We start from the raw sequence: 27,021 nt of genomic DNA on the forward strand, positions 1-27,021 counted from the left end.
GGATGTGCGGGGGGCCCCGCCTGCCTTTGTCCCCTCATGCCCAGTCAGCGCGCCTCCCAGGAGCCCACAGCCCCGCCCCCTGAGAAATCCGCCGTGGGCAGTGCAGTGGGATGGGTCCTTGCAGTCTCCAGGCTGCCTGGTACCAGCGTCGGGGTCCTGAGCCGCCCCGAGCGCCCAGCCCCCGGCAAGTGTCAGCTGGTCCTCTGGCGTCCAGAGCTTTCCCCACAGAGACCAGCAGAGCAGCCAGAGGGTGGCCGCTCCTGTCCCGCCTGCCAGGCTGTTAGCTGCCCCTTGGGGCCCCAGGTGCTTGCCTACAGGTGGAGGGGCCTGGTCCCCACTGACCGGACACCCTGCCCCCTCACGGCCTGTCCAGCACGCCCCGCCTGTTGGTCCCTGCGGATCGGCACAGCAGGGTCCGCCCCAGGGTGCCTGTTGTCAGGGGTCAGAGACTCAGGCTGAGGCCCCCGTGGCCCCATGCGCGTCCCAGAGGGGCCGGTGTGCAGGCGCCCCCGGGGGTGGGCGTGCACCCCAGCTGCCCGCTGCGTCTGGGAAAGCGGCTGGGATGAGCAGAGCGTGTTTGCGGCCCCCCCACCCCACCCCAACCTCGTGGGGGGAGCAGGCCCCTCACCACCCTGGCTCACAGGCCCACCCTGCCCTGGCACAGGCGTCCTGTCCGCTGGACAGAGGCCAGCAGCCTGCTGCATTCGTGGGGGTGGGAGCATGGAGAGCTCCCTGTGGAGGCAGGAAGGGCCAGGAAGCCCCCCCCTCCCCAACCCCGGGCGTCCTCTGCCCACCGCCTCTGCCTCCCTGGAGACAGCCGCCCGAGCCAGGGCTGGGGCTGGAGAAGAGAATGGACTATGCTGGAGCCAGACCGAAGCACGAGCCAGGCCATGGCGGAGCTCGGTGCGGCCTGGGCTCAGGGCTGCAGGCCAGAGCCAGCAGGCTCTGCTGGGAAGGCAGTCGGGGTTGCCAGTGACAGCTCTCGGCTGGGGGGCGGGTGTGGGGCTCAGAGCGCCCCCTCCGCCCATGCTGACCTGGGCTAGGCCGCGATCCGGGGCTCCTCACCCGAGCGCACCTGCCTGCGCTGGGCCTCGGGGTCACGCTGGGATGCGGAGGCTGTCCCCATGCCTCTCTCTGCACGGCAGGGCGCTGGGGTACGGGCTGTGGGCAGTGAGAGCAGAGGCCTGAGACAGTGAGGACTCAGAGCCGTGGGAGGCCCGGCCCTGGCCACTCTGTCCCCTAGATTTTTGGACCTGGTGACAGTTTGTAATTGAACACAGCTCGCCCATGATGGGGCCAAGGAGCAGGCATGTGAGGTGCAGGTGTGGGTGACTCTGGGCGCCCCAAAGCCAGCAGACGCCTAGTGACTGCCTCAAACAAGAGCCTCTCAGCAACTTGGGGGCTGACCCAAGAACGCCCCCAACCACAGAGCCAGCAGTTTCTTGTCCTCGAAGGCCATCCCCAGGGGGCTCTGCCCCTGAGCTCGTGTGCCACCCCCCACCCTTCCCTGCAGGCCCAGGCCTCGCTGCCCCCAGCCTCACTCAGCGCTTGGCTCGGGGCCCTCATACCCTCCCCCCGGCCCAGCACAGGCGTCCTAACCTGGTCACAGGGCACCAGGTCGGGTGCCGTGGGCCTGGGAAGGGCCCACCAGAGGACCCCAGGGCTGGTGCCGTCCACCGCTGGGCTGGACTGCGGTCCCAAGGCCTAGTGGGTCACCCGGTGCCCTCGTCCAGCTCATGCAGCCAAGACTCCCGGTGCAGGACCGCCTGCCCTCCCCGGGGACCTGGGCCTCCCCCCGAGCCGACGCCGCAGGACTGACCAGGAGCACTCGTCTGGTGGCCGCCCTGGCAGATGCTGAGTCTCCCGGGCAGATGCCGAGTCCCCCAGGCTGATGCCAAGTCCCCCGGGCTGCTGGTCCTGATTAATTGTGCAAACCTCATTAGTTCACGTCAAATTTCGTGGAAGGTGCTCCTCCGGGGGCCGCGTGAGCGGCCTCCGGTCTCCCGGGAACGGCCCCCCACGGCTCTCAGCCCCACCCGCCTGGGCGCCGCGGTCTGTCTGCCCCTCCTCCAAGGCGCTGCTGCTGTGAAGAATATTAAAGCAGTTTTTCCAGGAGATGGAAGGGAGCACGGGGTTCCCTGCATGGCCCAGCGTCCGGCGTGGTTCCCTCGGAGCTGGGGCCGGGCCGGGCTGTGTCTGTCATGGGGGCACGGCTGTGGCGCAGGAACCCAGCAGAGCCCCTCGGGGAGCTGGAGTCTTGGGCCCGCTGGGCAGGCTGGGCACTCTGACGGTGACCCTGCCGCGGGGCAGCCTCGCTGTCATTTCACTGCAGGGTAGGGGCCGAGGGGAGCTGCCCCCCGTCCTGCCCCTCAGCCCCGCCTGTCACGGCCCTGCTCTCCGGCTTCCCTAAGACCCACCGACCGCCTGTCCTCCAGCCTCAAGGCGGGGAGGGGCCCTGCTGTCACCGGTGGGGGCCCCTGGCCTGGGTCTGGGGGCTGCCCTCCTCCACATGGCCCCTCCGTGGCTCACAGCTGCACCCCTTCGGGAAAGGGCTTGTGAGTGCAGTGACCAAGCGCCCCTGGAGATGGGTGGAGCCCCCCGGCAGGGCCGTAGGGCGGGGCCCCAGCTCACCCTCCTTCCTCAGGGCCCGGCGGACCTCAGGGCTGGACGAGCGAGGTGACTGGGCCAGGGTGCAGGGCCCGCTTAACCCTGCCCTACCCGCACGCAGTCTTGTAGCTTAACTCACCTGGGAGCCAGAGCCCCGGGGCCTGGGGAGTCAGGAGCCTGGGGGTGCTGGTCTCATGGGCAGGGGCCCCTCACGCGCCCCTCACGCGCCCGGCTTCCTGCAGCCAGCCTGGGTTGGGGGCCGGGTTTCCCCTTACATGGGAGAGGTGGCTTGCTTTCAGGTCAGAAATCCTCAGGTCAGGACGGGCGTTCAGAGTCCCAGGGTCAGCGCGTGTCTGGGGCAGGCTTGGAGCTGAGAAGGGAGCTGTAGGGGGCGGGGTGCACCCCCGGCCAGTCCTCCCTGCCAGTGCTCTTCTGCCGACTCCCAGCTGGTGACGGTGGTGGGTTCTCTGAGGCACTGCCAGGGGCAGCTCCTGCCCCGCTGTCTTCTTCCCGCGGTGGGGCGGGGGCGCTTCTCTGGGGCTGGCCTGGCTGTGCTGGCTGACTCCCCCGGTCCCCTCCCCCACCAGCCGTGGGCTTGCCCCCCCACCCCCCCACCCCGATGTGGGCGAGGCTCGGTGTTGCTGTTTTGTGAGTGCTGACCTCGTCTCCGTGGTTACCCCATGGCAGGCAGCGTTTGCTTTCACCTTGGCTGGTGATGCAAAGCTTCCTTCCAAGCTGAGCCTACTTAAGTTGATAAGGATAGTTGATTTAAAGAAAAGCGTTAAGTAAATGACAGACCTGGCCGGCGGCACGTGCAGACAGCTGCCGCTCAGAGACCCGCCGACTGCCTGCTCATGGCCGCCCGCTCGGCCTGCAGCAGCCCCAACTCCTCACCACACAGAGGGTTCCCAGGGAGCCTCCAGCTCACGGGGCCCGACACAGGCAGCTTCTGACCCGGGGGCTGCAGGCTCCCCATCCCCCTCCCCCGACTCAGCTGAGATGAAGCCCTGATGCCAGCCTGCAGGCTCTGGCACGCATGCCCCCGAACCCCCACTGTTAACGATGGAGCTCCTGCAGCGATTTACCTGGCTCTCAGCCTGACCCCGTGGTGAGGAAAATCAAGCTGAAATTAAATCAAATTTCAAATGTTAAGCTAACCAATTAAAAAAGCAATCACATAGAAACATGTTTTTCAAAACACCGTTGTGTACTCTGCCCTAATTAACGTGTGCAGGAAGGAGGTCTGGGCTGCGGGGCAGCGAGTCCAGTGCTAACACTGTCCCTGTGACCTGTCCCTGGCGGGCACAGGGCGGGGACGGAGCCTAGCCCAGAGCCCTCCTCGGAGCCCAGACCCACGGGTCCCAGCCCCCACCTGTGCCTCTGGCCGGGAGTCCAAGAAGGTGCCGAGCACACCCCTGACCGGGCACCAGCATCCTGGGGCGAGACGTCCCCGGGCCCAGCCCCCTGGCGAGGTGCGGCCGGCTGTCGCCCCGGAGGCGTCGTCTGCTGTGGTGCTCCCCCCCAGCACACCTCCTGCGCGGCCTCCCCCTCCTCTCCTCTCCCGGGCGGCCTGGCCTGCCCTGCCCTCGGGGTCAGCCACCAGAGCCCGTGTGCACGCGGGACAGGCTGTGTCCACGAGTCTGGGGCTGCTGAGGAGTGAGGCGCTTCAGCCAGTGCTGCCCAACACCGTCTGACTCAGTCCCGTCCGTCACCCCTGATATTTCTCACAGAGCCAGAACAGATAACTCTAAAACTTAATGGAACCACAGAAGACCCAGAATTGCCAAAGCAATCCTGAGCAAAAAGAACAAAGCTGGAGGCATGACCCTCCCAGACGTCAGACGATGCTTCAGAGCTACAGTCTTCAAAACAGCATGGTTCTGGCACAGAAACCAGACGTGTGGATCAACGAGGCAGACCAGAGCGCTGGCAGAGTGCTGGCAGCAGACCCAGACACCCACAGCCAGTTAATCCACAAACAAGAGGCGAGAACGCGCAACGGAGGAAAGATAACTCCAGCAAGTGGTACTGGGAAAGCTGTACCGCCGCGCGTAGATCAGTGCAGTTTCAGCACACCTTCTCACCATACACGAGAAGAAACACGAAACGGCTTAAAGACCCAAATACAGAGCAGGACACCGTCACACTCGGAACTCCTAGAAGAGAGGACTGGCACAGCGTTCTCTGGTGTGAATGACGGCAGTGTTTTCTTATATCAGTCTCCGAAGGCAATAGAAATAAAAACAAAAATAAATAAGTGGGACCTAATCAAACCTAGGTCTGGCGTGCTGCAATTCATGGGGTCGCAGAGTCGGACACGACTGAGCGACTGAACTGAACTGAACTGAATCAAACCTGAAAGCTTTTTCACAGTAATGGAAACCATGAACAGAGTGGAGCGGCAGCCTACAGACTGGGAGAAAACATTTGCGAACGACATTATCAACAAGGGCTTCCTTTCCAAAATACGCAAACAGCTCATACAGTGCAGGAGACGCAGGCTCGATCCCTGATCCGGGAGATCCCACACGTCCTGGGCGGCCGCGGGGAGGAGCGGTGGTCAGCCCGTCAGGGTCCTGCCGGTGCCGGGAGTGGATCTCCCCGCCCCAACTCTGCCTGCCCGGGCGGGGCAGCTGCCCTGGCCTCTCGGGGGGCGGGGACTGGTGACATTGCTGATGGGGCTTCCCTCGGGTGAGCTCCCCCCTGGCAGTGCCAGCCGTCTCCCAGGAGGACGCCAGGTCCTCCAGGACAGGAGGGGGCAGGGCCTGGGTCCCTCCAGGGTCCTGTGGGCTGTCGTCAGGCGGGGGTTCCACTGTGTCTCTGCCCCTCCGTGTCTGCTGAGGGGTTAGGTTGCTCCTGGTCTGCCCTGTGAGCAGGGGGGCCCCGTGGGCAGCTGTGGGCGGGTCATAGGGTGTGCCCTGTGGGTTCAGAGCCGGCTCGTGGGGCCCAAGGCCCGCAGAAGAGCTCGGGCATCAGGACCAGGGGACGCGGAGGCCGTGCAGGCGCAGAGGTGGTGCAGGGCCTCCTGCTCAGTGATGAGGGCCTCAGCGGGCATGTGGATGGATGTGCCTGGTGCTCAGGGAGTGAGCTGGTAATTACACTTCACCGTGAGGGCCATCAATCGTGGCCCTCGCCAGAGCGCCCCCGCGGGAACTGGGGAGGCCGCTTGTTACCTGGTGACTCACAGGAGCGGCTCAGCCAGCTCCAAGCAGACCTTTCCGGGGGCTAGACCCAGGCTCCAGGGCGGCCCCCCACCTGCCTGCCCCCCCACCTGCCTGCCCCTCCCCCACCTGCCTACCCCCCTCCCACCTGCCCAGCCTCCCCACCTGCCCGCCCCCCCACCTGCCTGCCCAGCCCCCCTACCTGCCTGGCCCCCCCACCTGCCTGGTACCCCCCCACCTGCCCGCTCCCCCCATCTGCCCGCCCCCCCCACCTGCCTGCCCAGCCCCCCTACCTGCATGGTCCCCCGACCTGCCTGGTACCCCTCACCTGCCTGCCGCCCTCCCACCTGCCCGCTCCCCCGCCACCTGCCCGGCCACATGGTGCCTGGGACGCCAGCAGGAGGGCTGTGCACAGGTCCCTGGATGGCAGGGTGCCCGGGGATTGCAGAGGATGAAGGGGGCTCGTTTGGTTCAGCCTGAAGGAGGTCGCAGGGGCCGGGAAGGACTGAGCCCCCCAGCCCCGCTAAGCTCCTGCCACGCTCCCCCTACCAGATGCTGGAGGAGCCCCCCAGAGGGGCTGACCCCAGTGAGTGTCTGTCCAGCGGGTCCTGGCCACGGTCAGGCCCTGGTCACCAGGCCTCTCCTCCCTCCGTCCACAGGGGCACCCATGCCTGGACCGAGAGGCCCGCCTGCGTCTGGGGGTGCGCCTTCTGGGCAGCTGGGGCCCCTGGGCTCGGAGCCCCCGCCCTGGCTCCCGCCCGCAGGTGCCAGGCCAGGAGGGGCACCTGAGCAGCGGGAAGCCCACCGTGGACACCAGGTGATTTAGTGACGTGATCACTCCTAACGCAGTACCTCAGAGCTGCTTGTTAGTTTCCCCCTTTCCTTCCAAACACTGCTTGGAGATAAACAGTGGGGCTGTTACACTTTGTCCCCCTCCGTTTAATTAACTTTTAAATCACATGATGTCACCAGACCGCTCTCAGATGCGGGCTCTCAGCCCGGCTCGGGGACTGTGAGCCGCCCGACACGCCCACCCTGGCGAGGCCCCCGCCCCTCTCAGATGGGATTCGGGCTCGTCGCTGTGGCCTGAGGTCCCAGCTCTGCTGCGGTGGCCACGTGCCCCGCTCCCCTGCCCAGCACCCAGGATGGGGGCCTGGAAGCCCGAGGGGGCGTCGCAGCCCCAGGAGCTTTGGCCCAGGAGCGAGGCCCAGGGAAGCCGCTCAGACTGGCGAGCCTGAGCTGTGTTCAGACAGAAGCCCTGCCAGGCTACTCGGGAGATGAGACTTCCCCTTAAGGTCATGCCCTGCCAGGAAACTAAGCAGTGTTTTCCTAATCCGGGTGGCCGTCCTCCCTGGAGGGAAGGACAGCAATGTGTGGGATCCCATCTCCCCACCTGGGCCCAGCCCGCATGCTCTCCTGCTACCAGAGTGCAGAAGGGCCGGCAACCCCTCACCGGCCTCCCCTCGTGCGCCCTCCCAGCCCTGGTGGACCCAAGCCCCAGGAGCACTCTCGGCCGTGAGTAGGCTGCGGGGAAGGCAGTGTGATCGGGAACCCTCTGCCTCGCGGGAGCAGCGGGCGTCAGAGCCCTGACTGACTCCCCGGAGTCACGTTGGCTCAGGGAGGCCGAGGCGGGGCACTCAAGCCTTCCTGCAGGATCGGCTCTGCAGGGTCGCCCTGAACCAACGTGCGCCCTCAGAGCTCACTGAGCTTGGCCTCTGCCCCCCACCCATGCCTGGCTCTCTGCCCCAAGGCTGCAGCGTGTGAGTCCTGGGTCCCGTGTCCTGACACAAAGCTGGTGCTTACTCGGCAGAAAAGGCCGGCGAAGTTGGGAACAATCTGTGGTCTTCCAACTCCCCAAAGAGAGTAATTTCCTCTCCCCGGACAGTTGTGAACGTGAGGGGCCTTTGCAAAAATCATTTCTGAAATTAAATCACAGGAAGATACCTTCAAGAAGTGAGGAGATTATCTGTATTCCATTCTTGGGGCCAAAGAGCAAATTCAGCTGCAGGATGTGTTTGGAAATTTCTTTTTTAAATGAATGTGGTCAATGCAAATGCAGCGCTGTCAGCAGGATGAGGAAAGCCCCGCGAAGCGCGTCTGGAAGCCGAGCACGGCTGCATGCAGGCTGAGGTGCTGATGAAACAGAAAATGCACTTCACACATTGTGCACACGCAGACTGCATCCCCGGGCGTTCTGTGCGGAGAATGAAGCCCTTCCTCCCTTTTGCTCCCACTGTCGGCAGTGGGGGCATGGGGCACCCGCGGGTGAATTCAGGTGCACACGCAGCATCTCCCGCCGGGGCCCAGCAGGGGCCAGGGAGCCGGGACCCTTTGCTTCCACCCCGCCGATCCAGGTGGTGACTGCCTGGCGCTCATCCTACGCCCGATGCCCCGTGGGTCCTAGCACTGGGCAGACGCCCCGGGTGACTCGTCAGACGGGCGCCCTCGGCGGGGGCCTCCCTTGGTGGCGTCTACGTCATCCATCCTGGCAGCAAGGCGCCGTCCAGCCAGAGCAAAGGACAGCCCTGCCCCACCTGTACTCTGAGCCGCCTGGAAATCGCGCGCCTTGGCGCAGCTGGGCGGCAGGGCAGCGTGAGAAGCTGCTGCTGGCTGAGGGCGTGCCACCTGGCGTCAGCATGGAGCCCCTGGGAGCGGGCCCAGAGGACGTGCCTTCAACACGGCCGGACCTCAGGACCTGCCTGGGCCAACAGAGTGGCAGTGCCTGGACAGGGCACAGTGCGGAGCTCGGGGGGTCTCAGGCCCTGGCTTGTGCTGGGGAAGGTGTCTTATGGGGTGGGGGCTTCTCTACAGGAGATGAGTCCTGACCAAACTCACTGCCTTGGAAACGAGTCTCGGCCCGGTCTCCACCCCCACCTTTGGCTTTGACTCCGTAATAGAAAAGCCCAGTAGGAACCGTGTGCTTCAACAATGAGATGTTTTAATTGCATCTTAAAATAGAATTGCAATAAAGAACCTTAAACTGTGACTAACCAATTGTATTTAAGGGAGTCCCAGCACGGTCAGAGGCGGGCAGACTAATGAAGCCGGCCCACTCCCCGAGCCCCAGCCCTCAGAAGGGCGCCAGGACCTCAGCCCGCCTGGCCACCGCGACCCTTCCCCAGGTCCAGCTCCATCACACCGGGCGGGCACTGCCCGGGTTGGAAACAAGAGGGGAGGGCCGGACCCTGTTGGGTTGATTTATCGTTCGTCAGAGAGCCTCTGGGTTCTACCAGGAAGACAGGAGGCCACCTCCCCATCAGGACACAGGGAGCTGACCAGCTGTACAGGGGTGTGGGGAGTCGCAAGGAGCCGGCCCGGCTGCAGTGGGTCTAGGCAGTCACTGGAGCTCCTGCGTGCAGGTCCTCCTTGCAGCCACCCTACCCCCTGGGGGCTCCAGGGGGGCCACGTCGGCTCCAGAAGCCCCGAGATTGGCCAGCCGTTGACGTCTTACTCCAGCCCTCCCCTGCAGCCCATCCTCCAGCTTGGGGCTCAGACACACTGGTCCCGGCCCCCCAGTCTGCTCCATCCTGAGAGGAGGACAGCGGTGGCCACGCCTCGTAACCCTCACACTCCCTGCCCTGCCCTCCCGTCCCCTGACTCCACTGCTCTGCAGGGGGAGCTGGGGAGGAAGGGTCAGCTCTGCAGCTGCACGCACCAGTGCCCGGCACACGTCCGACTGAGGACTGGCCAAGAGGCCATGTGGGCACAGGAGCCCCGAGGAGGGGGCCAGCCTGTCCTGGGGGCACCGGGCACCCCACAGGTTTGGACCCTCGGGATCCTTGGGGAAGCGTCCACTTCCGGCTCCTTTCCCACTTCAAGGACGTGCGATCTAGCTCCAGAATGGACAGCAGGGCCAGACCCTGAGCAGGGAAGGCTGCAGCGGCACCCTGGACGGACCACCTCCGCCGCCGGGCTGAAGCCTCGGGGCCGCGGGGGCTGCAGCCACGTGAAGCCCAGCGCTCAGGTGGGAAGGGCCGGGGGTGAAGTCTGTTGCCACTTCCTCTCTCGTTTAATTACCAGCGTGTCAGTTGCAGAGTTGAAATGGAGCTTAAAAAGCCTTTGTGAGTAATTAGTGTCAAAAACACAAGATCTACAAAGCCATAAACTCACAGCTTGGTGATGTTACCAAGTACTAATTAAAAAGGAAGAGAGAAAATTCTGTCTGGAGATCAGATCCTCATCCCTGCCAGAGATGGAAAACAAGGCCGGTGCAGACGGTCGGGTGCGGGGTGGGGGGTGGTCGCTCCGGCCCGCGCACGTGGGCTCGGCGGGCCTCCGGACGTCACCCGTGCTCCTGTGGTTCCCCCAGCGCCGGCTGGGCGGGCTTCCCAGGCTGGTCACCTGCTCCAAACATGGAGGCCTCGTCCTGCAGTGGGCGTGTCCTCGCGATCAGGCCCGGTCCCGCCGTCGTGTGCCCGCATCCAGCGGTAGTGGCAGAGGAGGCAGCTCGGGTGAGAGGAGAGAGCCCTCTCCTCCCATCCACGCCGCTCTGTTGATGGAGGGAGACCGCGGCTGTTGGGTCATCATGCCGGACGTTTGTGCCGGACACGCTTGTGCAGCCCGGCGTGAAACGGAGACGCCACACAAGCGTCAGGGTGCACGTAGAGGCGGCAGGGAGGCTCCTGGCATGTCTGCAGCAGGACTGCAGGCTGTGTGTATGCGAGAGAGAGCGTGTGTGTCTGCAAGAGCATGTGTGTTTGTATACAAGAGAGTGTATGTACAAGTATTGTGTGTGTGTGCGAGTGTGCGAGTGTGCGGGAGAGTGTGTGTACAAGAGTGTACAAAAGTGTGTGTGTGTGCGAGTGGTGTCAGTGTGTGTGTATGTACAAAAGAGTGAGTGTCTGTGTGTGTGTGTCTGGGACGGGCGAGCGGCTGGGAGGAGCAGGGTCAGGAGAGGCCGAGGGGCCGTGGTGGTGAGCCAGCCCCTCTCTCTGCCATCTTCAAGGCTCGGTCTTGACCTCTAGTTTGGTTCTTCTTCAGAGTTTGGGGGGTTCTAGTTCTCGGCATTTCCATATTCATTTTAGACCCAGCTCGTCGACTTCTCCAGGAAAAGCCTGCTGAGGTGCAGTTAGGACCACACTGCGGCTGGGGTCCCCCGGGGAGAACTGCCCCTCAGCAGTGTTGCATCTTCAGCCTGAGAATGGTCTCTGCTGTGTCTTACCATTTCTAGGGCACAGTCTCATGTCTGTCTGTTGGGTTTATCTCTAAGTGTTTCGTGTGTCTGATGCTATTATAAACTGGTTTTTACTTTTAATTTCGTTTTGTTGCTAGTATATACAAATAGTTCGTTTTTATAAAAGGGACCTTTTATTTATGCAGCCTTGTTGAACTCATATATGAGCTCTGGTAGCCTTTTAACCTGTTGTGTGGTATTTTCTGCAGAGACGGTGGTGGGATCTGTGAGCAGTGACAGCTGCTTCTGCCTCCAGGCTGGAGGGTCGCGTCTCTTTTTCCCGCCTTGTTTTCCCTGGCCGGGACCCCCACAACAGTGTTGAGTGGGAGTGGGAGCGGGAGCTTTGCTGCCCCGGGTTCACCCTGAAGGGATGCGTTCAGCTGGAGCCAGAGTGTAGCGTCAGCCGTGGGCAGTTGCAGATGCCCGTTATCAGGCTGAGGACATGCCGGCCTGGTCTCGTCTGCGGACGAATGTTTTTGAGGAACCCGTGTCGGGTGTGGTCAGATGCTCTCTCTGCATCTATTGAGATGTCGTGGTTTTTCTTCTTTACTTTGTCAATGTGTTGAGTTACTCTTTATAGCAGTAAACCAGCCTTGCGTTCCCGGAAGAGCAGTGTGGTGCGTGAGCTCAGTCCTGTCCGACCCCACGGACTGCAGCCCCCAGGCTCCTCTGTCCGTGGGATTTCCCAGGCAAGAGTACTGGAGTGGGTTGCCATTTCCTTCTCCAGGGGATCTTCCTGACCCAGGGATTGCACCCGGGTCTCCTGCATCTCCTGCTGGGCAGGTGGATTCTTCACCATCTGGGCCACCTGGGAAGCCCTCCTGGGATAGAATGGTATCACCCTCATTACCTGCGTTATCGGACACGCATTGCTTAGTGCTGCGCTCAGAATTTCTGCGTCTGTGTTCCTGAGGACTATCGGGCCACGCCTTGTCCCTCGTGATGCCGCTGTCCGACCGTGGTGTCCTGGCGACACCTGACTCATGAGGAGCTGGAGAGCGTTTCTCCTCTTCTGTTTCTCTAAACACTTCACGTAGAGCTGGCATAGTTTGTTCCTTAAATACTCGATAGAACTTAGCAGGAGAGCCATCCCGCCCCGGACACCTCTTTGTGAGAAGGCTCTTCACTGCGATCTCATTTCCTTGAGAAGAGGCAGGATGTTGAGGTTACGTCCTTCCTTTGTGGTGAGCTTTGGTCATTTGGTGTCTTTCAGAAGTTTTTCTCCATTTGATGACAGTTGTTGTATTTATTGGCAAAAAGTTGTTTATGATGTTTTCTGGTCCTTTTGAAAACCTGTAGAATTCCTGGTGCTGTCGTCTCGCTCATTCATGACACTGAACAGCAGTTTGTGTCTTTTATTCCTGATTCCTCGGACCAGTTTATCAACTTTATTAACGTTCTGAAAAGGTCACTTTTGGTTTCGTTTTTTCCCGGTGCTCCTTCTACTTCACTGACTTCTGCTTTGGTCTTTTTTCCTTTCTTCTGCGTACTTTGTGTCGACTTTGCCCTTTTTATTTTAGTTTATTATTTTTTTTTCAAAAATTTCTTCTTGGCTGTGCCCCACAGCTTGCAGGCTCTTAGTTCCCCAACCAGGAATCAAACGCTTGCCCCCTTATCCACTGAACTCCTGTGAAGCTACAGCCTCCGTTTGACCCCGTTCTCTTTTCTGATGTGGACACTTAATGCTACACATCTTCCCGTACCTTATTTTTAAATCTGCTTAAATTTGTGTTAGGGTCCAGAATGTTGTCTGAGTACGTAATACTTGAAGGTAATTTGTATTCTGCAGGCATGCTGTAAGTGTGTGAGGCAGTTTTTTGGTAGGCTCGTCAGAGCTTCTGAATCTGCACTCGCTTCCTGCCTTCCCTTTCTGTCAGTGGACAGAGTTATTGAAATCTCCCACCGTAGTTACAGATCTGTCTGTCCCCCTTGCGTTTCTGGTGGCTTTCATTTCATGTGTAAATGAATCCCTCTATTGTTTTCAAATAGCCATTTTCCTTGGTAATATTCTTCGCTCTGAAATATGCTTTGTTTGGTATTAACATGGTCACTCCAGCTTTCAGCTTCTGCTAGGGTGGCGTATCTTTTTTTTATTCTTTCATGGGTTGCACGGGATGGAAATGCCTGGAGGCGGGGTCACTGGGAGCCTTTCGCAGCCCCCCTGCCCTTGTGTGGGCCTCTCCGGGCCGCGGTCGTGCGTCGCGCGTCCTCCGGCAGCCACGCTGCACTCGTGTGGGCCTCTCCGGGCCGCGGTCGTGTGTGGCCACGGTCGTGCGTTGTGCGTCCTCCGGCACCGTGGCCTGCTCACGCACGTACTCCTGTTGCTGCGTTTGCAAGTTCACCAGACTTTTTCCCACAACATCCGGTCTGCCATTAACCCCCCGGGACGCTCGTCCGAGCGCTGTGGGCTCACCACCCCCCGGGACGCTCGTCCGAGCGCTGTGGGCTCACCACCCCCCAGGACGCTCGTCCGAGCGCTGTGGGCTCACCTGCAGAAGCTCAGTCTGTTCCTTTTACGCCACCGACTTCCTGAACACGTGGACTCAGGTCGCGACAGCTGCTTTCGCGTCATCTGCTGACTCCAGCACCAGTGTCAGTTCTGGATGAGCTTCCATTGACTGCTTTTTCTCTTCACTGTGAATCACATTCTTCTGGGTTTTGCACAGCCTGTCATCTCTGATGGGTGGTGAATTTCCCCCTGGTGGGGCTGGGTGTTTCTGTCTTCCTGTGACTGCTCCCGCCCAGGCTGTGCTCAGAAGCAATGTTACTTACTTGGAAACGAGTCCTTCAGGTCTTGGTTTAAGATGTGTGAGCCAGGGATGTCCCTGGCGATCCAGTGGCTAAGATTCCATGCTTCCACCGCAGGGCATGTGGGTTCAGTTCCTGGTCAGGGAACCTGAGATCCTGCGTGCCAAGTGGAGCAGCAGAAAAAGCCTTCTGAGCGGGACCAGAGCAGCGGGTGGTCAAGGGTACTGCTCGTCCTGAGGGGAGACCGCCCTGTGCCCTGTGACGCTTTCCTGGCATGGCCGGGGGGCGGGCGGGACCTGGCGGTGTGAGCTTCTGTGATCGGCCCCCTGCGAGGTGCTCAGGGACAGTCTGCTCGGTCCTGCTTCCAACCGTGGCTCCCGTCTCAGGCGCGCTGCCCTGCACCCTCTGGCCGCCTGGTCTCTCCAGCTCTCAGCTGACCCTCCACTCAGAGTGTCCCTCTATGCCCAGAAAGCGTCTCGGGAGGACAGGGCTGTCCCGGGCTCCCTTCCCGTCTCCCAGGGCTGCCCCCTCACCCCCTCGCCCCCTCGCCTCCCGAGATGTACAAGCGTCCTTGCGTTTCTGTGTCCTGTTTTTCTGGTTGTTTCAGGCTGGCAAATAGTCTCCCTCTGTCTCCCAGAGCCGAGTGTTTGGACGGGTGTTAGCATCTGAGCCCACCTGCAACCCTCCCCTAAAACAGGGAAGTCCAGCTCAGAGCAGTGAAGCGAGGAGCCCGCTGTCACGCAGCGCCTAGCAGAGCGGCCCGCGTGGACCCCAGCTCCCACCTCCCCATCGGAGCCATCCCCCAAGCATCCTGCCCCTCAGACGGCCCCATGGGCTCCTCAGCCACTCCCAGGCTGTCTGAACGGGGAGGCAAGGAGGGGCAGGCCTCTCGGATGAGGGCAGGAGGGGCAGGTGGTCCAGCCCACTTGACGGAGGAGACGGAGGGACCCGGGCTCTCCCAGAACTGGGGCCCAGGCCAGGGGGGCCCAGCCTGCAGGGTCCTCTCTGCCCGTTGAGAGCAGGGGAAGGACGCAGTCAGCCCTGCGGTGCCCGCCCGACTTCGCCTGTGCCCGCCTGCCCCCCTTACCCGCCTCTGCCCCCGACCACGGGCCTCTGCCGCTGGGACCAGGAGGTGGCCTGGGCGCCTGCCTGTGCCGGGCGGGGCTCCTGGATGTGACCTCCCGGGGCCTTGCCGCCCCGTGCGCACCCTCCCCCTCGTGAGGCTGCAGGAACAGCTGCGTGTGGATCTAAAACGGAGCATCTGAGAGATGGAGAGCTGTATAAATAGAATAATAATAATAATTGTGGGTTTGAGATCAGTCTGCAACTGTTGGGGTGCCTGGCCTTGCCCCCCCAACAATCGCTCTTGGGAAAGGTCACCCCTTGCCGGGGACGGTGAATTCCAATAACGCTGGTATAATTAGAACACGCAGTATTTAGATGCTTTTCAGTACAATTAAGTGGGGATAATTGGGTGAGCTATTTTCCGCGTGCTGGACATGCTTCCTCGCCAGCTTCCGTTCGTTCCCTGGAACTTGGTGCCGGGACAGTGCGCTCAGCTCCTGGCCAAGCTGTCCTGACCCACTTGCCTCCGCGGCCTCTCTCTTCACGCACAGCAGCGTCTGCCTGGGGCTCCCAGGGGCCTCCGGGACCCAGACACGAGGCCAGCCCCCAGGTGCCCTGGTCCAGGCAGCCACGCCCGGCGGCCTCGCAGGGTTGGCAACATCTCCTGCTGACAAGGGAGGGCGCCGGGCCTCGGGGGCGGCGGGGCGGCGCCCGCAGGCCCTCGGAAGGCTGGAGGGTCCACGTGGGCCTCGGGCCTGGGCTCCAAGGCGAGGGGAGAGCAGCGGACGTGGATGGGGGGGGCACGCTCCACACACCCAGGTTCTTGGGGAGCCCGGGGCTGTGTGCACGTCTCTCCCCGCAGAGTGCTAGTGGGCAGGCGGGCATCCCCGGAGGCGCCCCCCGCACGGTGGAGGGCGGCTCAGATCTGGGGGAAGCAGCCAGACGTCGCCCCCGCTAGCCCCCGGCCGTGCTCACAGCAGCCCCGGAGGCCGACCGGTGGTGACAGGGTCCCAGGGCAGGCTGTCCTGCAAGGCCTGGCCCCAGATGCCCTGTCCCCACTGCCGGTCCTGCCTGGCCCGGGCCTGGGGGCTGCTGGCACGGACGTCAGCACGTGTCTGCAGCAGGAGTGGGGTGTGGGTGTGTCTGTGTGTGTGTGTGTGCCTGTTCTCTGAGCTGTTCAGCTCTCGTGGATATAATTCAGGTATTGTTTTTTCTGATCACAAATATAATCTACGGTCACAGTAAAAACCCTGGAGAAAGCAGGAGACCGTGATGAGCCACCTTCCACCCTGGCCCTGTGAGTGGCCAGCCGGCGTCCCTGCTCTGCCGCCCTTTCTCACAGCCTCTTCCTCTCTGTCGGTGGGAGTGCTGTGCGGGCGTGGAGGCGGGGGGACCCTGGGGCAGGGCCCTGGCGGTGCAGCCTGGGAGCGCATGAGAGCACCTGGAGTGAGCGAGGTCCTGGCTGGAGGAGCCCTGGTTCTGTTCTGCAGACAGGAGCATCTGGAAGCCTGACCCCGGCAGAGAACAGTGTCCGTGGCAGCTGTCCCCTCGGAGGGCGCGCAGCGGGCTGGGCCTGGGGTGGGCCACCCCTGGACCAGCTGACCTGTCCAGAGGTCCCCGGGCCCTGAGGGCACACTGGTGTCCCGATGTCCCTGGGCACAGAGGGAGCGCCTGGTGTTTGGGCGAGTGGCCCCACATGGCCCCGCCGTAGACACCACGAGACACGTCTGCACGTGAAGGGCAGTCAGGAGCCCACAGCCCACCGGGGCCTGGGAAGGCGCCCAGAGGAGCCCTGGTTCAGTCAGAGCGGAAGGGCCACCCCGGGGGCAGGGAGACGGGGGCCCAGGCTGGGAGGAGGGACGGTGGGATCTGCCCCCACCCCTGGCCAGGCAGATGCAGCTGCCCTTCCGGCCTCTGCCCACCCCCAGCCTGCGCTGGGCCCACAGCTACAGGAGAACCAGCCCCTCTGACATTTAGGGGAGACTCAGAATCAAGAGCAGAAGGCAGAAATGAAAGGATTTTCTTGGTAAAGGTCAGAGTGGTTTCTCGTATTTTTGTGTAAAAACAGTCTGTGTTGAGCTCTGACAGGGCTAAGTGGGCAGCAGAACAGGGCCAGCCGCCCGGCGGGGCCGCGTGGCGGGAGGAGGTGCCCGCGGCCGAGTCGGCGCTCGGGGGCTGGGGGGGGAGGGCAGCGGGCACGGCCTCTGCGGGGGATGAGAGCTAGTTTGGGGGGGCCCTGTCCTGTGGTGCCCAGTGTTTAGAGGGAGCCCTGTCCGCGTCGGCGACAGACACTCTGAGAGGACCTGAGCTGCACACATGAGCAGGCGCTCACGGGGGCGCGGGCTGCCCCTCAGTGGGGCGGTGCAGGCCCACATGGGCCATCCGGGGGCCCTGGGACCCCAGGGAGGGTGGGGCGTCTTGGGAGGAGCTGGGCGCTGCCCGGGCCAGTCTATTGCTCTGCACGTCTCGCTGCGGCGGCTCCTGTAGAGCTCTCCCCTCGTGAGCCGCCCGTGGCTCCCGCAGAGCGCTGCCCACAGAGCGCTCCCCTCGTGAGCCACCCATGGCTCCCACAGAGCACTGCCCACGTGAGCCGCCCGTGGCTCCCGCAGAGTGCTGCCCACATGAGCCACCCGTGGCTCCCACAGAGCACTGCCTGTGTGAGCCGCCCATGGCTCCTGCAGAGCACTGCCCACAGAGCGCTCCCCTCGTGAGCCGCCCGTGGCTCCCACAGAGCACTCCCCTCGTGAGCCGCCTGTGGCGCCTGTGGCTCCCACATGAGCCACCCGTGCCCACGAGCACTGTGAGCTGCCGTGGCTCCCACGTGGCGCTGCCCAGAGCGCTGCCCGCGTGAGCTGCCCGTGGCTCCCAGAGATCGCTGCCCACACCCACACTGCCCACAGAGCGTGAGCCGCCCGTGGCTCCTGCAGAGCGCTGCCCATGTGAGCCACCCGTGGCTCCCGCGTGAGCTGCCTGTGGCTCCCCCATGAGCCACCCGTGCCCACAGAGCACTGCCCACGTGAGCCACCCATGGCTCCCACAGGCACTGCCCACATGAGCCTCCCTCGTGAGCCGCCCACGTGGCTCCCGTGGCTCCCACAGAGCGCTGCCCATGTAAGCTGCCCGTGGCTCCCACAGATCGCTGCCCACACAGCACTGCCCGCGTGAGCCGCCGTGGCTCCCGCAGAGCGCTTCCCACGTGAGCTGCCTGTGGCTCCCGCAGAGCACTGCCCACAGAGCACTGCCCGCATGAGCCACCCGTGGCTCCCACAGAGCACTCCCCTCGTGAGCCGCCCGTGGCTCCCGCAGAGCGCTGCCCACGTGAGCTGCCCGTGGCTCCCACAGAGCGCTGCCCACAGAGCGCCCCATGAGCGCCCCCCTGCAGAGCGCTGCCCATGCCCGTGGCTCCCGCAGGCCCACAGAGCGCTGCTCCACCCGTGCACAGAGCACTGCCCACGTGCTGCCCATGGCTCCCACAGAGCCTGCCGCATGTGGGCTCCCGCAGCGCTTCCCACGTGAGCTGCCCTCCCGCAGAGCACTGCCCACAGAGCGCTGCCCGCATGAGCCACCCGTGGCTCCCACAGAGCACTGCCCACGTGAACTGCCCATGGCTCCCACAGAGCACTGCCCGCATGAGCCGCCGTGGCTCCCGCAGAGCGCTTCCCACGTGAGCTGCCTGTGGCTCCCGCAGAGCACTGCCCACAGAGCGCTGCCCGCATGAGCCACCTGTGGTTCCCACAGAGCACTGCCCACGTGAGCCGCCTGTGGCTCCCACAGAGCGCTGCCCGCATGAGCCGCTGTGGCTCCCGCATAGCGCTTCCCACGTGAGCTGCCTGTGGCTTCCACAGAGCGCTGCCCATGTAAGCTGCCCGTGGCTCCCGCAGAGTGCTGCCCACAGAGCACTGCCCACGTGAGCCGCCGTGGCTCCCGCAGAGCGCTTCCCACGTGAGCTGCCTGTGGCTCCCGCAGAGCGCTGCTCATGTAAGCTGCCCGTGGCTCCCGCAGAGTGCTGCCCACAGAGCACTGCCCACGTGAGCCGCCGTGGCTCCCGCAGAGCGCTTCCCACGTGAGCTGCCTGTGGCTCCCACAGAGCGCTGCCCATGTGAGCTGCCCGTGGCTCTCGCAGAGTGCTGCCCACAGAGCGCTGCCTGCGTGAGCCGCCGTGGCTCTCACAGAGCGCTGCCCACATGAGCTGCCAGTGGCTCCTGCAGAGCGCTGCCCACAGAGCACTGCCTGCAGACGTGCAGACCACTGCCCGCGGAGCCGCCGTGGTGGCGCTGTGTGCATGCCTCTTGCCCCTCCCGCGTCTGGACCGGGCCCGTCCGTGGCCGCAGTGCAGGCCCGTTTGCCATCGGTGGTCATCTGTGTCTTGCGGTCATGCTGAATGCTGCTGCCGTGGACGCTCCTGAGCCAGCTCCCGTGTGGACGTGCTCTCTTTTCTCTTGGGCACGTGCCCAGGAGTGGCGTCGCAGGTCACAGGGTGCCCTCCTGAGGAACCACCAGGCAGTCAGCACAGTATCCGCACCAGCACGGTCCTCATGGCCTGGGGTTAGACGGTCCCCACAGGCCTGGGGCAGGTCTCACACGGGCTTCACTTGCATTTCCCTGAAGACAGACAGCGTTGTGGCCGTCGGTCTGTGTTCTGAGGGAACGTCTGTTCGGCTGGTTCTGTTACTTTCTCATTGGGTCACTTGTCTTTTTTTCGTTGGTTGGAAAGAGTCGCGGTGCGTGCCACACGTGGTCCTGTTGCGTGCCACACGTGGTCCTGTAACAGACGCCTGGCCTGGGTTGGGGCATGTTGCAGGGTCTCCGTGGCTGGGAGGAGTGTGCGTGGGCCCCAGGCAGCTTTCTGGTGGCTGTTACAGGACTGGTGGGGCGGGCGCCCACAGACCAAGGCAGAGCTGGGGTTCAGCTGGCAGGCGGGTTTGGGGTCAGAAGGAGCTGCCTGGGAAGGAGGGCTCTCCAGAGGGTTGCGTGTCACCAGGGTATCCCAGCCCTGGATTCTCCAAACGGAGTGGCGGCCAGCGTGCTATGGGCAGGGGTGGAGCTGACTGGGTCAGGTGGGCAGGCTGGGCAGGTGGCCGCTCCGCTGGGGAAGGGGGCCCACCCTCGGTGGCCACCACCCCCCTGCCCTCCCGCCCCCCCGAGCTGCCCCACCAGCAGCCCTGCCTCGAGGAACAGGGCTGCAGGCCACAGGACCCTGTCTGACCCTTGACGGCCTCTGCCCACGCCTGCGCCCCCAGCTCTCCCAGACCCCAGCAGGCAGCCTCCGCCTGCCCCTGGGCGCTGCCTGTGGGAGGGAGCGGTCACGTGAGCCCTGCCCGAGTGTTCGGGCACCTTTGGGCCTCCGTCCACCCCCAGTAGCTGAGCACCCGGGTTGGCCCTGCTCAGACCTGCCTAGTGACCCCAGCTAGCCCCGAGATGTCTCTGAGCTCACGTGTGAGGGGCTGACCGGCTAGTCTGGGGGCCCTGCCCTGTGGCATCCAGCATTTAGAGGGGGCCCGTCTTCTTTCCTGGTACTTCCGCAACTTGAGCTGACGTTTAGATAAAGAAGCGTGGAAGGAATCAACCCCTTGGGTTCTCCAGGACGCCTGGCCCCCACCTGCCGCCTGCAGGAAGCCCTCCAGGAGGGGTGGCCCCCAGCACACCCTCAGCTGGGAGCCCCTCCACTTCTGCCAGAAGCCTCACAGCCAGAAAGGACGGGATCTGAGCCTGGACGGGTGGGTGGGTGGGCTCCAGAGGCTTCCTCGCAGAGACCCTGCCCTTGCCGTGCAGCCGGCCCGAGGGCGGTGGGTGAGGGAGGCCCTGCTCTGCGGCCTCTCGGCCATCCCCTCCTCACTGGGCACAGCCCGTGAGTGAGACCTGCCTCAGACTGCGTGTGGCCAGACGGGGCCCTCACGCCCGGCTCCGAGTGTCCTCACGAGGGTGGGGGCTGAGGGCAGGGGTGCCAGGTGGGCTGACCTGGGGGAGCTGGAGAGCTGGAATCCAGATGCCTATCTGCTTCTGGACCCTAGAGAAGGGGTGAGACCCTGCCCGTGAGGCCTGAGGCTCAGCCTCGCCCGTGGGGCCATGCCTGGACGTGGGCGACGGCCAGGCGGCCTGTCTGCGTCTGGACCTGGGGTCTTGCAGTGGGGGGGTTGTCTGCCAGGACCCGCACCTGCTGATGCATCTCCGTGTCCCCCGCAGGCCGCAGGCCCCTCGGGCACCAAGATGCAGCTGCTGGAGACGGCGTTCTCGCGGACGGTGCCAGGGCTCATCGAGCTGCATCTGCTGCGGCAGGACAGCATCCCTGCCTTCCTCAGCGCCCTGACCCTCGACCTCTTCAGCCGCCAGACGGTGGCCTAGACCCCAGCCCCCGGCCTCGGAGTGGGGAACGGGCGGCCGGCAGGAGCCCCGCTGTCTGTTCCTTGGGGTCCCAGCCCCCGCCAGCCGTCAGGCCCCACCCACCCCTGCCCGGCCCCCCAGGCCTGGCCCAGCCTCTGCCCCGACGGGGCGTCGAGCCTCCTGGCCTGGTGGGGACTCCTGAGCATCACCCTGCACCCCGCCAGGCACCTCACCCAAGCTCAGGGCCCAGGAGTGCACCTCTGGCCGGGTCGGGGGGTTAAGCAGCTCAGGGTGGTCCCCCCTGAGCCCTGAGCCCATGCCCGCTCTGCAGGGCAGGCCCACCTCCTTGCCCACCTCCTCATCCCCCGTCCTGCAGTGCAGGTGGAGGGGGATTCTGTGGCCAGCTCCCCACGGTGCCCTCTCGCCACAGCCTGCTCCAGCCCGGCCTGGCTGGGACCAGGCAGGTGAGCCTGGGTGCCTGCGAAGTCCCAGCTCTCATGAAATAAAGGTCCCCTCAGCACCCCAGCCCCTCACTGTGTGTGCATCTGAGCCCCAGGGCTGGGGCCCTCTGCCCTGTGGGCCAGCCCGTGACCACAGACTCACCTCAGGCACTGCCCACAGCGGGTTCTCAGGTCACCACCAGGGAGGCGGGCACGGCCGGCGGAGCTGGGGCCGCCCGACCCTGCTCTGCGCTCCAGCCCGTCACTGTCGGCTCTGGAGCTCAGACCTTGACTGTGTGCCTCGGACAGACGCAGCCCGGCCCGGCCCAGGGTCACCGTGAGGTCGGCCCAGGCCCTCCTGCTGGAACCCGGAGCCCCCAGCTCATCCGGCCACACTGAGCCTGGGAGTTACTGTTCTCTCTTCTCAGATGAGAAGGCCGCAGCCTGGCGCGTGGACTGGCTTCCCAGGGCCCCGGCTGCTCCGAACTGGACTCTGGTCCAGCTGGGGCGTGCCGCTCCCCTCCCGTCAGATGCTCCGGGTGCCTCACGCACAGCCGAGCACCCCAGCGCCAGCTCTCGGGGGTGGAGAGTGCAGCTTTGTGCCTGACTGTGGTCGCAGCTCTGGGACAGAAGCAGCACTGCTGAGCCATCGAGGGGTGGGGCCCCTGCATAACAAGGCTGGCAGACATCTGCGGGGTTTCCGCTCCCCACACCCCCGGCTCCCTGGGGCCCCAGACGCATCAGCGCAGCGCCCGGTGTCCCCCTTGGCTATGCGACCCTCCTCAGGCAGCTGGGCTGGGGTTCCGAGGCCTGTGGGCCCCCTCCTGCCTCCCCTCAGGAGCCCCAAACCCTCGATGCTGACTTCCTGCCGCTTCACAGGGGGCAAGGTCCCGCAGGCTGGGGTCTGGGGACCAAGCTCTGACTGCCCCGTCCTGAGCCCCCTCACCCCATGGAGAGCCTCCTAGAGAGCTGGGCTGAGCCCAGGCATGGAAGAGGCTGAGGCCTGGGCCTGACCTCCCTCCCGGGTGAATCGCTGAGACCAGATGCTGCCAATGGTAATAAAATGCTCAAGTCAGAACCTGATGCACAATCATTAGCCCCTAAAGTGCCCTGTGAGGCCCCGTGTACACCAGCACGTCCCCGCCTACAGAGGGCGCTCACTAGGGCCGGCTCCCCCGCGGGGCAGGTTCTGGGGTCTGCGGGGCAGGGGCAGGAAGAGGGTCATGCTGGCCAGACAGTCCTGTAACGCCGGCCAGGGCTGAGGCACTTGGCCTGTGCCCGGGGGTCACCGCGGGCCACACGGGGTGTGCAGGCCAGGTGGGCACTCCCTAGGGTGGTGGTCTCCGTCACACAGCCAGAACTAAGCTCCTGCAGTCTCAGCAGAAAAGGCGCTGGAGGGTTGGGAGCATGTGAGTCAGGCTGGGAGGCTGCGGTCACATTTGTGCTGAGCCCCAGGGGCCAGGGGCCTGCTCAGCCCCAGCCTGCGCCTCGTGCGCTGGGTCGCCCGGCACTGCCCATCCACTCCTGCCATCACCTCCCGCGAGTCGGCCCCCAGGGAGAACGTCTCCCGGTGGAGCCAGGACCGGCCGCATCTCCGCAGGACAGGGCGTGCCCAGCAGCTAAGCCTCCCCCGAGTCCAGCCTCACGTGAGCACCCGGCCCTGGGCTCCCCGCTGCCCCGGGCTCCCCACCGCCCCGGGCTCCCCACTGCCCTGGGCTCCCCAGCTTTGTCCACAGTGAGAAGATCCCCGGCTTGGGGCCAGCCCCAGGTTCACAGCGCTTATGCTCAGTTATGAGATTTCTGTCCCCCAAAAGGCAGAAGGAGCTGACCCACCCCCAGGCATGCGTCTGAGCAGGACGGGGCACAGAGGCCTCTGGTATCCTCCCAGCCGACTGGGTCACCGGCCACCAAGCTTGCCCGCTCCCTGCACCACTGCCGGCCGAGGGTTCCGAGCTCACTCGCATGGGGAGCCGGACCCCAGAAGGGTCTGGTTCTGGCAGACCCCCTCTGCCACCAGCTCGTTAGTGGGCACTGATGCCAAGACGTTAAGCCGCTAATGACTAATTTTAAGGGATTAGTGCGACAGCGATAAGCCGTAATTGCCAGGACAGAATGGGGTTTGGTGTGCACCAGGCTCCTTCCAGCGTCCCCCGGGCTCCCAGGGAGGAGGGCGCCCCCTGCCGGGCCCCTGGGGACCCCCGGGACTGGGCAGCAGGGCTGCCAGCTCAGCTCGCCAGCGGGCAGTGTGGTCCCTGTCCCTCTGTGTGCGCCTGGTTCAAGCTTGAGATGAGTGTGACCCCGGTGTGGACCACAGCCAGCGCGTCACCCGGGGGTTGGTTGGAAACGCCGGGGCCCGCTGGGTCAGAGTCAGCGTGTGACGCGACCCCGTTCCAGTCTCGTAGGCTCTCCCCTCCCCGCCCCGATGGGAACATCCCAGTGTGCAAAGCTCCGTCCCGCCTGTGAGCTGACTCCCATCCACGATGATCCTGCAGGCTGGATCTCATCAAAGGAGGAGGCGGAGGTTCGGAAAGGGCCTGAACCCACCTCGGGCCACATGCATGTCCTTCAGGCCTGGCCCTCCTGGCAGGGTCAGCTGCCCTCATGACCCCTGCTTCTGGGTCAAACGTGGCCTGCTTCTCTCTCGGTTCAGAGTCACCAGGACGCCAGGGCCAAATGAATGGCCAGGCATCTATCCCCAGGCAGCCTCAGAGGGGCGACTCAGGTCCAGAGCAGGACGGGCAGCGGTGTGTGCACGGGCCCACATGCAAGGCTGCGTGAGTGGACGTGTGTGCGTGTGACCGTCACGTGTGCTCTGTGTGCATGGAGGGCTGTCACGTGTGTACCTGCATGTGCGTGCACAGTGAGGACCACTGGCTTTACCAAGCTGCTTAAATTCCTGCTTCGGGCCCAGAGAGGGGCAGGGCCTCACCCAAAGCCACACAGCACGGGGGCCAGCGCCCTGTGGCCTGTCCGCTTGTGGTTCTGGTTTTCTTCTCATTCTCCGTGTCTTCAGCTGCTCGCCGCTGACGCACTTCCAGTGCGTAAAGAAACGCCCTCGGCAGCAGAAAGGTCAAGTGTAAGAAAGCCCGCAGCTCGTCCACCTGCGGTGGCCGCACACACCTCACACACAGGGCGGCGTTCAGTCTCACTGGGCTTCTCTGTGCTTTTAGAATAACTGGGTTGTGCTTCAGCTTGAATTTTTTTTTCTCACTTAACAATTGTCTTGGAAATTTTCCATAAAAGCATCTACTGATGTATTTCACTGGATTTTTGTTGCTGTTATTTCCAAAACACTTAAGGAGTTTTATTGAAAGCAATAACCTAGAGAAACACCAGATTCTCATTTTAGAGTGAAATCGACAGCCTCTCTCAGAACTTCCGTACTTCTGAGCCATGGTGGTCATCTAAAAACAAGCAGATGGCAAAACAAACAAGAACGAGTTTCCAGGTCCAAATTAACAAGTCTTGCCCGAGTCCTTCTTGTGGTTCCAGTCCCCACCCTGTTCATGGCCCCAGATTTTCCAGAGTGAGCAGAAGGTTTGGGGTTTTTCCCAACTGGTTAATATATCTGAGAACTGGACCCCATGGCAAGCCTCAGACACGCCAGCCCTGGTCTTCCCCGGCATCCTCCCAGCGGGGGTTTCTTCCCGGAATCTCACCACCTCGTCCGCCCTTGTGGACGGAGCTGTCCCCCAGATTCATCTGTTGAGTTCCTACCTCTGTACCTCACAGTATGACTTGTTTGGAGACTGAGCCTTTCAAGAGGTGACTGAGTTAAAACCAGGGTTTAGGCTGGGCCCTAATCCCGTAGGACTGGTGTCCTTGTAAGAGGAGAGGAGGGGACACAGAGCCACCGGGGACGACCATGCGAGGACGGGAGGAGAAGTCGGCCGTCTGCAGGCTGAGGACAGAGGCTTCTGGAGGAATGAGCCCTGCACCACAGCTGGATCTCAGACGCCCAGCCTCCAGGACTATGAGAAAACCGCCTGATGCTGAAGCCAGCCAGACTGTGGTTCGTTGTTAGGGGGGGTGGCGGGGGGCCCTGAGCCGATTCGTGCCAGAGCCTCTGTATCCTTCCTGTGGCACTTAATAATGCCACCTGACATTTCCTTTTGCGTGTTTCACTTGCAGTGTATGCATATTACATGTATACATGTTTCCATCCACGTCAGTGCCTTCTCCAGACCTTGTAGAGCCGCCCTGACGACAGAAATAACATGCAAGCCACACACGTATGTGACTTGAAATTCTTAGTAACCACATTTAAAAAGCAGGTGAAATGTTGATGAATGTATTTAACCTAATATAGCCAAAATTTTATTTCAACATGGAGTCAATATGAAAATTAGTTTTGCAGTATATACAAACATTGAATCATCCTGTTGTTGAAACCAATATGTCAGTTATATCAACTTTAAAATACGAGTTCTCTAAATTATATACATATAAATTAGTGAGAGTCACTTGACCATCTCTTGGCACTGAGTCTTGGAAACCCAGCTCGTGTTTTACCCCTGCAGCCCACCTGGGTTCCAACCAGCCGTGGTCTCAGTGGCGCATGCGCAAAGGCCACCAGTATGCCGCCCTGCCACGGCTCTCCAGCACCGCGGACAGCGCCCGGATGGCGAGGGTCCCGGGCATCCGGCGGTACTGCCAGGGAGCCATGGTGTCCGATTGATGAGAGAAGTGGCTGTCCCAGCAGGGAACCTGGAGCTCCTGGAGACGTGGGCAGAGCCGTGGGGCTCGGCCCCCGCACGACCGCAGTGCACACCTGGGTCCAGGCTCCTTCAGGGCTCCCCTCTGGGGCGCCCCCGCTTCGCATGAGCCAGGCCCAGGCAGCGCACACTCCCTGGCCTGGACTCCAGGTTCCGCCCCTACCTGAGCCTCAGTCTCCACGTGGGGAAAATGGCCGGACAGCAGAACCAGCTGTGGGCCCCTGAAAGCCGCCCCCGGGGCCCCTCCCGCGTGGGCTCCACGTGTGGCCTGTAGTGTGACACTATAATTAGCTCAATTACCAGCAGCCTTCGTGGCTTTTTTGTTTCAAACTTAAAATGGAAATTTACTTTTCCACCAGGTTTACAGGCTGTTAACGGAATTCACTTAATCAAACCCCAACACCAAGTCCTTGAAAATGAGAATTAAAAAAGGTCTGCATTTGCATATTCATGTTTTTAATAGGGTCAGAAGGTATATTTGCAACTGATGAAAAGGATTAATTAAACCTAATTTGCATTGGTGGAGCATCTTAACCCCTTCCAAGCTGGCCCGAGGATGGGAGGGCCCGGGGGGGCCAGAGGGGCCCAGCCTGGCCGGGCAGGTGGCCCAAGACCCGCTGCTGAGCCACTTCCTGGCGCCACGTGTCCCGAGACCAGAGGTCCGCGCATGGGTCCGGCCCACGGCCTTCACAGCAGCCACCCCGAAGACGCAGCTGGTAGGTTTTACTTAAAAACAAACACATCTGAGTGTTTTCTTTTCCTTGTAACATTCACAACCAGTCATTGTCAAA

General features: G+C 63.0%; 1 protein-coding gene across 3 annotated transcripts in view; it reads left to right on the forward strand.

The window, feature by feature from the left end:
- MAD1L1 (mitotic arrest deficient 1 like 1) overlaps positions 1–26,054 on the forward strand; it is a 244,258-nt gene extending 218,204 nt beyond the window's left edge. Inside the window, exon 18 of one of the 3 annotated variants that reach the window (XM_070362807.1) lies at positions 20,938–25,519. In XM_070362807.1, coding sequence (XP_070218908.1) covers positions 20,938–21,096 — 159 coding nt within the window. In that variant the 3' untranslated portion in view covers positions 21,097–25,519. Of the gene's footprint in view, positions 1–20,937 lie in introns of all 3 variants that reach the window. The other 2 variants (XM_070362808.1, XM_070362809.1) reach the window with 2 other exon arrangements.
- Positions 26,055–27,021: the final 967 nt, after the last annotated feature.

The sequence above is a fragment of the Bos mutus genome, chromosome 25 (assembly GCF_027580195.1).
Source record: "Bos mutus isolate GX-2022 chromosome 25, NWIPB_WYAK_1.1, whole genome shotgun sequence".
NCBI classification, from domain to species: Eukaryota; Metazoa; Chordata; class Mammalia; order Artiodactyla; family Bovidae; genus Bos; species Bos mutus.